The sequence below is a fragment of the Cucumis melo genome, chromosome 5 (assembly GCF_025177605.1).
Source record: "Cucumis melo cultivar AY chromosome 5, USDA_Cmelo_AY_1.0, whole genome shotgun sequence".
NCBI lineage: Eukaryota > Viridiplantae > Streptophyta > Magnoliopsida > Cucurbitales > Cucurbitaceae > Cucumis > Cucumis melo.
The window spans coordinates 24,858,706-24,872,914 of NC_066861.1; the positions used below are offsets into that span (position 1 = coordinate 24,858,706).

General features: G+C 28.2%; 2 protein-coding genes across 2 annotated transcripts; one reads left to right on the plus strand and one right to left on the minus strand.

Annotated features, from left to right (window-relative positions):
• The first annotated feature begins 1,484 nt into the window (after nucleotides 1–1,484).
• On the plus strand, nucleotides 1,485–3,876 carry LOC103493252 (uncharacterized). The gene is made up of 2 exons (XM_008453929.2): nucleotides 1,485–1,518; nucleotides 3,194–3,876. The coding sequence occupies exon 2, from the start codon at nucleotides 3,205–3,207 to the stop codon at nucleotides 3,643–3,645; it is 441 nt and encodes a 146-aa protein (XP_008452151.2). The 5' UTR covers nucleotides 1,485–1,518; nucleotides 3,194–3,204; the 3' UTR covers nucleotides 3,646–3,876.
• A 554-nt stretch (nucleotides 3,877–4,430) lies between these two features.
• On the minus strand, nucleotides 4,431–7,153 carry LOC103493261 (transcription factor MYB36). Its single transcript, XM_008453936.3, has 3 exons — nucleotides 6,949–7,153; nucleotides 6,189–6,318; nucleotides 4,431–5,247 (listed from the first exon to the last, which is right to left on the minus strand). The coding sequence occupies exons 1-3, from the start codon at nucleotides 7,082–7,084 to the stop codon at nucleotides 4,626–4,628; spliced, it is 888 nt and encodes a 295-aa protein (XP_008452158.2). The 5' UTR covers nucleotides 7,085–7,153; the 3' UTR covers nucleotides 4,431–4,625.
• Between the last annotated feature and the right edge of the window lie 7,056 nt (nucleotides 7,154–14,209).

Below are 14,209 nucleotides of genomic sequence, written 5' to 3' on the forward strand. Positions count from 1 at the left end.
ATATTGTAGTTGCCCCTTAGATACATTCATCTTCACACATTTGTGAATGAATATTTCTAAAACTAAAATGAGTTTGTGTACCTCTATGCCAAACATTGTCTTAATTATATATATAACTTCTTTGGCTTTTTTTTTTTTTTTTTTTTTTGCACTAATTTTGTGTTCTTACCGATGTATGAGAGTGGTGATTTAGAAAAAAGATCAAAGTTGTCTTATTTTGATCTACTGTGTAAACTATTGTGCATAATGGACATTAATTAAGCATTATATGGGTATTAAACCTGTTGATGTTCTTAAATCATTTCAAGTTTCTAGACATGATGAATGATATTAATATGTCTCGAGTTGATGGCTTCATAAGAAATGTTATTCTTTGGTTTCAGGCAAAATGAAAAATCATGCTAATACGATGTCAAAGGAGAAATAAAAAAAGGAAAGTTGTTTGAACTTGAGGCATAGAACAATAGGCAAAATATTTATACAAAAACAATATTTGAGTGGACTAGATAACACACTATAATGTGATTACGAAAAGGTTGAGACATTCTTCAAAATTTTGTGGATACTTGAAAAAGGTGGTTGTTTCAATTAATAGTTCAATTCTCGACCAATTCAATACGGGACTCTAATGAAAACAAATAATTTGTTTATTTTTCTATGGAAAATGATTTCCTTGCAAAAACAAATCTTAGAAAAAAGTTCTATTCAAAATATTTACATGTATTTCGAAAACGAAACGTGGCTATTCTTTCCTACACGATTGCAAATCTAAACGATTTAATTTAAATTTGGCTATTCATTATACAACTATTTTTTTCGTCATATTTTATATTTGACACAATGATCTTAAACTGAAAAAATAAAAAATGAAAAATAAAAAATAGATCTTATATAATTGTGATTTTGAAAAAAAATAAAAGAAAAGTTATATTTCGTAGTTTTAAAAAAAAATTGCATCTTATAGGGGAAGAGAAGAAAGATTAAGAGAGATGTAAATACAAACCTGTAGTATTTATATAATAATTTTGAAAACGAAAAAAGTGCAGAATCTTAAAATACAAAAGGAAAATGCTCCGTGGATCATGCTGTCAACCATGCGCGCCCTACACAATCGTTGACTATTGTTTGGATACAATTTATTTAATTTTGTTAAAATCTGGTTACATCATCGTTTATATTTGATAACGGTTTTTCTAATTTTTTTTGTTACACAATCTATTTTTTTACGATACAATATTTTTATATTTTTGAAAATTAACCATTTATAAAATATATTCCTTTAATTTTATACAAAAATAACCGGATCTCAACCGCCTAAAATCATTTCATCACGAACAAAAGTCAACGGTTGCGATTTGTCTCACCTATCCATCCGGACCCATCGTTTGTCCAATAGGAACTCGGATGTACTAGTACCGGAAGCAGGGGATCAAATCCTTCAGTGTATATAAACCCTACATCGACCCTGATCCCGAAACCCTAACCCTCCGATTTCTCAGAAGCAGCCAAAACCAAAAGGTAAGAAACCCCACTGCCTCTTCTCTTCATTATTGCTTTATATTTTCTATTCCATGTTAAAAATATTAATTACTAACTTGCTTTCTTGTCGGCTAAACTGAGATCCTCATTTTATTTCCTTTATTATTCTACTTGTTTCATTGATTTTCGTGTTCCTGCTTTGTTCTTTTGTTCTTTGAATTTTCTTTTCCGCCGATCCTGATTTCATATGAAACGAAATGTTAAATATATTTACGTTAATGAGAATCAGCCATTTCTACGAAAATCCTGGTTTCTTGTGGCTGGAAATTTAATATTCAACGAAAATACCGCACATTCTTGTACTATATGCTTGCATGTGTTGTAGTAATAGAGTTTCCAGTGGACTTTTAAATAGTTTCTGATAATATATATTGAATATTGTATGATATAGAGCTGTTCTTTAAATCATTCTTTTGTACTTTAGTGTTATTATTGTTTGTTGTAGCCGAAGAGAGAGTAATGTATCGTGAAAGCTTGGTGTAAAATTGGGAATAAAGTTATTAACGTGGGTAAGATTATGGATTCTTGGACAAGGGAAAGTTGTCAAGGCGTTGGGGCTTTATTGGCGTCAACGAATCTTGAAAAGCATAAATTAATTACAATAATGCTGTAAATAGGATGAAATGGCTGGAGTTGCGTTTAGTACAAGCTTCTTGTATTTGGTAGATGAGGTTTAGTGACAGGTAGGCAACCAGGTTGGAGAAGTTGTGCTATGTTACATAGAAAGGAATCAAAAAACTATTGTCTCTTTAGAATTAGCTTAACTTAGGCGGGAAAATGAACGGAGAAAATCAAGCTATAACACTGCTATAGTTGCAAGAAGTTCTTATAAAATCGACACTAAAGTAGGAATGTAGAGACTTTTAGATTTGAGTAATACCCTTTAGCATATCAGAAAAATTTTGTCTTACTTCATACCTTTAAAATTGGATGGGACGGTCAAGGTGTTCATAAAAATCTCATTTCTAAAAAGGAATTTAATCGGATAATTATTTTTTAGTGCATCAAATGCATATTAACATGAAAGTCAAGCTTAACAGACTTAGAAAGTGCATTCTTGTAAGAATAAACAAAAGGAGTGAAGGGACACAAACTATATGGTCACTAGAACCGATTGGAGACTTGTGTATAACCAACAATGATTTTTCTTTTGATAAAGCAACTAGTCTCGTATTTTTCTGGTGAGCTGGTGTGTTCTAGCTTGGTAAATTAGTTATGCAATAGAAGTAACAAAGTCAAGAGGATTTACATCAGTGTAATTGATCTTCAAAAATTTTGTAATAGTGGAGGTGTAGATCTAATTGCACTGTGGATGCAGACCACATGCAGCTGAACCACTTAAATCCTTGTTCTTATTCACTCTATTCTTGATTGTGTATTGTCTTTCTTGATTTCAGAACATAGTGTAACAAGTTAATGCAAACTTTTGACATGCCATTATGTATTATTTGAAATTTTTCATGTATGCTCAACTCAGGAGTTCAATTCCACTTGGGCACATTTACCTTTTTCTCTCTCTTTTAAATTCAACTTCAGAATGAGTTTGCCATACACCTGATTTCACCATAAGCAATTTCTTATAATATCAAGAATGAAATTATATATCTGGACCTTGGTTAATTATGTTATTAATCCTTGCTTTTGGTTGTGGTAGAAAACACAGCAATGTCAAAGCAGGTTGGTCGTTACGATGGTGGGTACCAGAACTATGACTACGATTATTCGGATGACTATTCATACAATCAAGGACCAGAAGTTCAGGCAACAATTGGATATCTTGAGGTTGTGGAGGACAACAACCAGATGAGCAGCTACGAACAAAGTTGGAGGACTCATGATCGTAATAGGCAAACTGGAAGCTATACGACCACCTCAACAAAGGCGGTTGCTTCCCGTGGTGAAACCTTCAAAGAAAGATCAACTGGGAGAGTTGGCGCCAAGGACGAGTTCAAAACCACGTCCACGTACAGGGTTGGAGACAAAAGTGGATATACTGAGTATCAGTGTCAAGAGAGGTTCCGCCGAGTTGATTTCGGCGGAAGCAGCAGTGGATCTGGTAGTAAGGGGGGAAGGGCAACAAATATCTCAAATGAAGGGGTGTGGTAACTATATGATGATTGGCTCTCTTGCTTAGAAGAATGTAGTTATTTTTGTGCAGACTTCGGTTGGTGTTAATATGATGGTTTCTGATGGTCTGAACTTTGGGTGTTGGACGATAGATCTAAGAGGGCCCTTTTGTTGGTCTGTTTTGGTTGTGCTTGTAAATGCTCTAATAGGTTTAGAGAGATGAATTAAATTCCAAAAACCAAAAAGTAAATGGTATCTCGTTTTGTTGCCTTTTTAGTTTCTTTTTTCTTTTCCTTTCGAGTTCATGGTTTGTTGGCATGTTAGTAATCTGCTTCACAAATTTTTTTCACTAAAGAAAAAAAAAAGTGTTTTTCAAAGAATTTTTTATTCAAAAGCCATCTTATCTTGAATTGTTGTTAAATACTTCAATTTTGCTAAGCCTTTTATGGATCCTTCTATTGGATCGCATTCTTAAGTCTTCAATTTAAAACATAAATCATTTTGGAAAAAATTAGAGGATTTAATAATTATATTTTTTCTTTTTCTTTTTCTTTTCTTTTTTTTTTTTTTTTTTGCGTGATTATGTTGCTTGCTAGTCCTTTTGTTGGTTTATTGGTTCAAACTTTTTCTTAAAGAATCTACAAAAATTCGTAAATTTTGGGAACGTAATAAAATGGAATTAAATATGAAACATAGGAATTGAAAATATATTGTAACATAATATGGATTATTTCAAAGCAAGCTAAGTATGGCTTAACTTCCATATGATATATGATAAAAATTTTGTGATGGTTTATAGAAACTTGGACCGCTATTTTCTGTTTTTTAGCACAAAAACCATTGAAACCCCCAATCGTGAATTCATATTATATCTAATCAGAAATTTGTGCAAGAAAGCTATAACAAAAGACACATGCATTATAGCACCATTATTATTCACACAATTTACAAAACTTAGTAATTAACATCTCTCTGTCATCATTTTTTGTAACAATAATTACAAACATCTATCAATTTCCCTAAAGGCTGTGACTAAGCTGTTCGAAATCCTTAAAAATCCCTTCCAATTGAACATCAACCGAAGCAGCAGTCTCCCACAGTTTGGTAGCTCCTCCAGATTTTGCATCAAAATCATAACCCCACCAATACAAACTCTCCTTCGAACCATCCATTTCCTTCACAAACTCAACCCCCCTTCTTCCTCCCCCATCTTCCAACCTTCCTAACTCCATCGAGCCCGAACTGACCGTCGGACTCTTCATCAATGTGCAATTCATGGCATAACCTTCCAACGTAGGGGTGGCTACACTGCAGGACGCACCATCAACATGGTTATTGTTGGCCAATTGGCCAGTTCGGGCTACCTTAACTTCCTCGACCGACATCGGAGGCCAGAGCGTTGAGGCGTTGTTGAAAGAAAAAGTGCTTTGTTGGAGCTGCATTTGAAGCTGAAGCCTTTCAATGGCTGAGTTTGTCAATGCTTGTGCAGTACCTCTGGAGTCACCGTGATATGATAACTTGTTGATGTTGGAGGAGTACTGTTTGGGAGTTCCGAGGAGTTTCTTCTTCAGTCTTGTGTTCCAATAATTCTTTATGTCGTTGTCAGTTCTTCCTGGTAACTGCGCTGCAATTATTGACCATCTGAAACCATGTGTATATTCATTTCTCAGTTCAATACAATCAAGAGATTTGTTAATTATCTCCAAGCTTAAAAAAAATGATTAACTATCTATCTATCTCACATGGGTTGGGTTAAAAACTTGGGCACGCAGGAATTTCATTTTAAAAATCAAAAACCTTGTGGTATACTCATCAACCTTATTACTCTTTTCCCCCCAATTCTTACCAATTTGTGTCCAATAATTATGGGTTGATTCAATTATAATAAACTTTGAACTATGGAGCCTTTGGAGCTTGTTAAATTAAAATAAATACCACAACTTTTGTTACTTGCCCTTAATTTACAGTTTTTTTTCTATTAATTTAGATTGGTTTTTAAATTTTTATGATTCAAATAAAATTGAGAAATGTAAATGAAATATTTATAAAAGTTAAATAAACAGAATCATATAAACTAAATATACTTTCAAGCTTATCTCAACTAGTGTGTAATAGTAAGCACGACCAATCTCTCTACTCTAATCTAATAATTGTACTAATATATATATACATATATATAACCATTTATACTCCATCTAATAATCCTTTTATTTGTTGGTTGCTAAAAATTTAGGTAATTTTTTAAATGGAGTAGACCTTGACAAGTTTTAAATGGATATTATTATCACTTTCTAAATATCTTCTTTTTCATTTTAATTTACAAACTTCAAAAATCAAATAACTATCGTACAGTGTCTTACCTGCGTTTTTTAGTTTTGAAAATATTGCTTGTGTCGTCACTATTTTTCTATTAGTTTTCATCGTTTATAAAATTATTATAGTTAAAATTCAAAACTAATAATTGTATGATTCGATCGGAGAGGTTTTAAAAAATTTGAAAATAGTTTTATGGTGGGAAAGAAAAAAGAAGAGGGAATTCAAAGAGAGAATGAGAAACAAAGAGAAAGGGACAAAATGAAAACCTGCTGCCAATGCTAATGAAAAGGCTACAAATGATGTTGTCTTCTTCCTCAGAGAATCCTCCATGTTTTATATTTGGCCTCAAATAATTCAACCATCTTAGCCTACAACTCTTTCCACATCTCTTCAACCCTGTTTTCATATATATATATATATATATATATATCTCTATCAATTCAATAATATCTCTTCATTATTTGATCTACACTTTCAAATTTACAAATTCCATCCATTAGTTTCCTCTCGACAACGTTATTATTTCATCCCCATTTTTTTTCTTTAATAAAGTCCTTTTTTCGTTTTGAAAAATTTTGACTTAGTCAAACTATGAAATTTAGGGATGAAATTGGTGTTATAAGCTTAATTTTAAAAGATAAAAATCAAAAAATGAAATGGTTATTAAAGAGAATTTTGATATTCAATTTTTTTAAAAAAAATATTTTACATATCCACTAGACACAAAATTAAAAGTCGAAAGTTCATAAATCAAATACACAAAAACTTCAAGAAAAAGAAAATAGAAATTAGACTTATAACTAAAAAAAAAAGTTAAAATACTTTGAAGCTTATTCAATTTTAGTCGATATATTTTAATTGTTTAATTTTAATCATTATATTTTTTATGTATATTAAATTTAGTCTTTATTATATTAATAATATCGCTTTATACAAGCTAAAAACTTAAATTTTAAATTCGGCAACATTCTCAATTAACGACCGAGAGTGGATGAACTAAAATTAAATAAAACTTAAAATTAGAACCTATTTTGTGGGGAAGAGCAATCCAATTGGAAACAGTTCCATGGAGATGGATATAAGACTTGAGCTTCTCATCTTCTTCAGGTGACCATGGCCCTTTCTTCACTTTCTCTTTCTCACAACATGGAGCTCTCCCCATCTCTCTCTCTCTCTCTCTCTAGAAACTCAACTATAGTTGTGAGAGTTTGAAAGTTTTGGTGAATAGGTGAAGATGACCCTTCTCCAATATTTGTGTATATATATATATATACCTTGGAAACCTGTGAGAGAGAGTGTGTGGGAGGAAAGAGGGAATTTTGGGATCCTGGTTGTATGTTTTTTTAAAAAGATGTTGATGTGACCATTGGGAGTAGTAGAGAGAGAGAGAGAGAATAGTATTATCTTTTCTCTTTTATGGAACCTTTATATTTTATTTAATAATATGTGTTTGGGTTAAGTTTGGGATTGTTGCAATTTTTAAATTATTATGCTTTTATGTAAATATCAAATGTAATGTTTGAAACATATATTTCGTATCATATATAATTAAGTTCGTCTCCATCTATCAGTTTAAATGTTTGGGTAAATTTCTGATTTAAAAATATAAGAGGATGTTTATAGAAAGTTGGAATGCAATCAGGATTACTGAAACAGAAGAGAAGTGTTGGAAAGCATGAATAATAGAAGACTAAGCGAAAATGAAATCATGAAACATCAAGTTCAAGACGTTTAATCTAAACATGAATCATTACATTATAAACCCGTCTCCATCAAACACTCATAATGTGTTTCACAAAGATTAATTTTATACTAGAGCAAAGTTGATTACATTGTTTGGTAAATAAATATAAAATTAACGCGTTTTAGATATATAAGTAAAAATATAGGCCTATAATTTTTTAACTTTTAAATAATTGTTCAAAATATATGTTTATCAAGATTACTTTGTTAAATAATAAGATAAATGGCATTAACTATATTTAAAAACAAATAAATATGAGATGACTTTTTGAAAAAATAAGAATGTTTTTGTTAAAGGGAATTTAGTGATATTGGCAAGATTTTTGTCTAAAATAAACCGATAGAATGATAACTCTAGAAGTATCCAAAAACTAGTAGATAATTGATTTTAAAACCAGAATAAAATAAACATAAGTTTTAAAAGTGAATGCTTGACCCTTACAATGATCCGACCAAATATGTCATCTTTGAAATGAAATAAATTTTCGACAAAGTATTTTGAAAAACTTAAAAAGGGTTATTTTTTTTTTCAAAGAACACTCTAAATTATTGATATTTTCTCAAATATTTATAGAAAAATAATTTGACATACAAATCATTTTTTAGCTGTCATCATAAATATACTATAAATTAATCGGAATATATCTCCTCTGATGTGTTTGGTTTAAACTTTTTAAATATTTAATTTTTAAAAACAAAGTTGATAGTATTTGTAATGTGTTGAAACCAATAAGCTTATTTTCCATCTTTTTCCTAATTTCTATATATTCTTCTAAAGCAAATTTGAATTTAACTTTGAAATTTGTTGTAAAAATATATATTTGGAGAATCATTATTATTTTTGTTTTTGTTAATATTGTAAGAAAATTGTTGTGAGTGCATGCTATTGTGTAAAAAATAATGTATTTTATTATTTTTTTACTTATGATTTACATAAATTGAAGTGACAAACTGATATTTAAAAAATGAATACAATAACCAAAATGCTTTTAAAAATATATCTTTTATTGTTCTCATTTTTAATTCAACAAATGATTCTAGACGTTAAAGTGAGCTTAATTGAAAGTTAATTAACATAACCTCCAAACGATTTACAAATCATAAATTACATGAACTAAGTTTAATTTTAGATGTTAATAAATGTCGTTTTTTCTTTTTATGGTAAATAGGTCATTTTTTAATATGAAAAAATGAATCAAAATATTTATAAATGTACCAAAATATCATAGACTATTAACTATGTAGTTAATCACGGTCTAACAAAACTATTTAAACGAGTAAATTTTACTATATTTGTAAATATTTTCAACAATCTTGTTATTTAAAACAATTTTTCATGTAGATATTTTATTTAAATACTACTTAAAGATTAAAAAACCAACGAAAACAAAGTTAACTCATATTTTAAGGACAGAAGATATATTCCTAAATATTTTAATTTAACAAGTAAACTTGTAAGGGTGTGTTTGAGATTGTACGATTTAGGTATAATTGATTTTGTAAAATTAATTTTTAAACAATCAAATTTATGTTCGATATCAAACTCTTAAAAGTAATTTTTCACATCTTTAGATTTGAAGCTCAATTATCTTTGGTTCCAAAAGTTAATTTAAAGTTATTTCAATTACTCAAGATTATATTTTCTATTTGAGAAATAATTGTAGTAAATACCTATTTCTATTTATTTTATCATTAAATACTTATATGCATGGTTCATATTTTGAGTAAGGTGAATGTTTACGATAGATATTGAAAGCAAATTCAAGAAATATATAATTGCATGTTTTTTATTAACAATTCAATGACGGACAATATCTGCCATATATTATTGTTTCAATATTTAGAATAAATAAAATGGATTCACAAATAGTTATTTAATCAATAATATTTGGTATTTTTTAAAAATAAAAAAGAAATTATCTATACTTCGTAGAAAAAAATCACTAAAAACAAAATGCATTACATTTCATTTTTCTATAAAGCGTAAATATTTTGTTAATTTTTTAATTTTTAACAATTTTTTGTAATATTTTACACAAAAGTTGAATTGAATAACCATTTTGAGATTAATTCTCTGTCAATTAATTAACAAAAATCAACTACTACTGATTCCTTCAAAATCAGTTTTAGTTCATACTATTCAAAGAAAAATGATTTTGAAAAGGAAAAAAAAAAGTGATTTTGACATCCCAAAACCAGTCTCAAACAAACCCTAAATTAAAGTTGGATTTAACCAAAAGGTTATAGATTTTCTCCCACCATAAACTAAAACAATTAAGGGACAATTTCAAAAATTGTCAAATGAACAACAAATATTTACAAAACATATCAAAATTTCAGCTTTTATCAATGATAGATACTGATAAGTTCTATTAGTGTCTATCAATGTCACTGATACTAATAGAAATCTATCATTGTCTCTCGTTGAAAGATCTAGAATTTTTCTATATTTGATAAATATTTTAACATTTTACTATTTACAATAACTTTCCAACGAGTGAGGATAAATTGCAAAAAATCATTTTCCAACGAGGGAGGATAAATTGCAAAAAATCATTTTCCAACAAGTGAGGATAAATTGCAAAAAATCATTTTCCAACAAGTGAGGATAAATTGCAAAAAAAAAAACATTCTTAAAGTAGGGTGATAGCACAAAAGAAATGGATAGTAAAAAAATTAAGAGTTGATACAAATATCAAAATTGTAACATTTTTATCATCCACTTTTTACAACTGCCGTAAGTTTGGAGATCTTCTTTTAACACTTACAGAAGTTTATGAGCCTAATTGTTACAACTGAAAGTTTGAGAGTATAATTGCAACTACCATATGTGAAGGATAATATTTGAAATTCTCCAACAATTAAGGCTTCATTTGATATCTAATTTTGGTTTTTGGTTTTTGGTTTTCGTATTTCTTCCATCAAGATTCATACTAATCTTATAAAGAATGTATCCTTAGGTAATTCCAAAAGCAAAAACAAGTTTTTAAAAAATACTTTATTTTAATTTTCACATATTAACTTGGATGTTTTAATAACTAGAATAAACGGCAAATAATAGAAACAAAAGTTTTAGAGATGAAAATGCGTCTATAAACTTAATATTAAAAAACAAAATGGTCACCTACTAAATCAACCAAAATATTTAGAGAAAATAGTATTATTATACATAAAAAATTCATTTAATATTTAATAATAATAATCATTCGTTGAATTTTGTGCTAGAAATGTTGAAATTAGAAAAAAAGAAAAAAAAGACTCAAACTTTATCATCTTTTTTTTTCTTCTTTTTTCTTTCTTATCCCTTAGGGTTTTTGGATTAGTTCATTTTGGTTTTTGTCCTAAAATGCATGCAACTAGACAAAGTACACCACCAAGTTTTTCTCAATCTTTTTGCTTTTATATTAAATTAATTAAAATTGCCTTTTGGGGGGTTAATAATTAATTAATTTATTGGGATTGGAATTATTGTCCCAAATTATTTCAATTTAATTGATAAGAGAGGCATCATTCTCTTCCTTATTGTCTCTATTATCCCCATAATGTTCCTTTGCCAACCACAATTTCTTTAACTCTATATGAATTTTGATCTGTCTTTTCACAATACTTTTCCAAATAATTATTTAGATGCCAAAACAATTTTGAAGTTTAAATATTATTTTGGTCTCTCGTTAATCTTTAATTCAAAATGCTTTTCAGTTTAACTTTTATAATCGTTAGGTTTTTTCATCTTCGATGGGTGTCCTAACTCTTAATAAAAATATAATTAGGTTATAGGACGATTAGGATGATTTGTTTCTTTTTTTTTTTTTATAAATTCAAGGGCTAAAATATGTCTTCTTAAAATGTTCGTAGATCAAAATAGAACAAATTTAAAGGTTTATAAATAAAGAGTAAACATTTTAAAAGTTTAGAGATCGAAATAAATTAAGTTAGACCAAATCATAATATAGAACGAAAGAAAGAAAGGATGGTCGTTGAAACTCTCTTTTATTTTTTATTTTTTAGTTTAAGAATAACATGTACGTGTTGCATAATAATCGTGAACAATGCTTTTAATTATCCTTAAGCTATAATTAATTATCATTTGTTAGAACAAAGTAATTAGTGTTTTTATCCACTAAGTTGTGCTCGAATGGAAGGGTTATTTGATATAATTGGAACATTTATCCCTACTTTAATTTATTTTTCACCATTGACTCATACACAAATGTATATAGTAAATTCAAGACTTGTGGTTTGTTAAAATTTGACATTTAATTTGGATATAAGAATAGAAATTACATTATTTTAAACACTGTTTTCCATTTTAAAATCAAATTAGTATATTCAATTATATCTTTAACTCAATTATTTGGCACTAAATTTTATTAAAAAAAATAAGTGATAAAGTCAAAAGTAATCTTTAATTAATTAAGTTATCAACTTTGGTTAATTTGTTTGCTCTCTGGTCTTTCATTTTGTCTTCTATTTTCTGTTTTGAAATTTATTGCTTTGGTTTCCTATCCACTTAATTTTTATATTTCTTAAATGTATGATTGAATTCTAAATTAAATTCAAAAAACAAAAACTATCTTCCGAAAACTTCTTTTTTTAGTAGATAGAGTGTAGATAACAAATGAAGAAAATTAGTGGCGAAAGTAGTGTCTATAAGCTTAATTTTTAAAAACAAAAAGTAAAAAAATAAAATGATTATCGAAATGTGCCTAAATTAATTGATTTCCAAATTCAAGTAGAATTCAATTTCAAGTAATTACAATATTTGTTCTCTTTTCAAAAAATTTATTCAAACTTATAATTTGTTCTCTAATGTATATTATTATCTATGGTTACACTAGCTTAGAATTAACTAATTTTTTCTTAATTGGCCCTTAAGTCAAGGTTAGAAACTAATAACAAAATCAAAGGAAAAGAGGGTCCCTCATTGACCTTTAATATTGACTTTTACTAGCCCTAATATTAAAATAATAATAATAGTTAATAATAGGTTTCTAGTACCAATTAATTAATTAATTAATGCCAAGAGGAAAATAAAGTAAATTATCTCCAATTGCCAATTACTCAAAACCCTTTATATAAAAAAATAATCTCAATAATTTATTGGGATTCTAATTCTCAAAGATCAAGAAATGAAATCTCTCATTGTGTTTGTCATTTCTCTTAACCAAAGAATCAAAGCATTGACATATTGCAAAATTCTTCAAGTAGTGTTAGGTGGTAAAGTGTGTGGTCCTTTCTCAAAAGATAAGCATTGCCCATTAACTAAACCAAATGTGATTTAATTATTACTATTCATTTATTATTAAATATTTTTTTACTATAGTTGCATTCAGGTTAGAGGATGCAAACTATAGATTTTTTAGTTATTTAGTATATTCGAATGTTAGTTAAGCTAAACTTTTTAATTGATATTTCAAACCAACCAATTATTTTATGTCTTTCTTCTGATGTGATTAGTGAAACTTTTTTTTTCATGTTTATGTTAACTTTAGGATAAGGACGATAGAAGATATGTGTTCTAATTAGCAAAAAGGATTTGAAAGATTAAAGAGGTTTTAAGATAAAATTGTTACACCAAAAGTTTGAGACTGAATTTTTATACATACTCTTGAAATTTTGATTATTTGTTTGAATCATTATATATCAAAACCTAACAAGAAACATGTTAAAACACAAAAATTTAGTTGATTTTGGGCATGATTGGATGATGTTTTGAGAAAGAATTAGGTTTTAGTTTAGAAAATAAATGATTAGTTATACTTTCGAACTTTCTTGAACTTTTGACTAGTTAAGTCCTTAATTTGTTTAAGAAGAGATTATGTAAATATAGAAAAATAGTAAAATTATTTACAAGTTATAGCAAAAAATTCTACATTTATTACAATCTAGATAAACGCAGATAAAATGATATAAGTCTATCATTCGTAGATTTTGATAAAACATCCATCAGTGTCTAGGACAGAAACCTATCATTGATACAATAAAAACAAATGCATGTCAATCATCGATAAAGGTCGATAGAAGTTTACTAATATCTATTATTATTATTTTTTTTCTATTTCATGAAAACTTCTATTGTAAAGAACTATTTAATCTATTTGCTTAATTGTGTTTCTTCTTTCACACTTTTAGCGAATGTATATATATATATATATATATATATATATCAGTTCCTTTCTTCATTTAAGGTAATTTGCTTTTTCATTTTAGATCATAGTTATTTCACCAAATCAATACTAACATAAAACTTTTGATTTCATTAAATATAATTCTTGTTAACTTAAAAGGAAGTAACAAAATTTCCCTATATTCTCTCCAAGTTATAGAAAGCTCAAGAAACCCCACCAAAATATATTAACAGAAAAAAAAAAGAAAGAAAGAAAGAAAGAAACTAACCGACAAAACACCAAACTAATATCAAAACCTAACCACAAAGTAAAAGATCACTCAAAGTCAAAAGACCAAAAAATATCAAACCCAATTCATAGCCACCCAACACAGCCATGAGAGCCAATGTCCAACAAAAAAAAAGACCATTTTCTTA

Bases quoted from the DNA above. Each gene is read 5' to 3' on its own strand.
- LOC103493252 (XM_008453929.2), top strand. From the start codon at position 3,205: ATGTCAAAGCAGGTTGGTCGTTACGATGGTGGGTACCAGAACTATGAC.
- LOC103493261 (XM_008453936.3), bottom strand. From the start codon at position 7,084: ATGGGGAGAGCTCCATGTTGTGAGAAAGAGAAAGTGAAGAAAGGGCCA. The intron at 6,319-6,948 runs GTTCTAATTTTA...ATATGAAAACAG, and splicing joins TGCTCTTCCCCACAAAATAG to GGTTGAAGAGATGTGGAAAG. The intron at 5,248-6,188 runs GTTTTCATTTTG...ACATGGTTTCAG, and splicing joins TTCATTAGCATTGGCAGCAG to ATGGTCAATAATTGCAGCGC.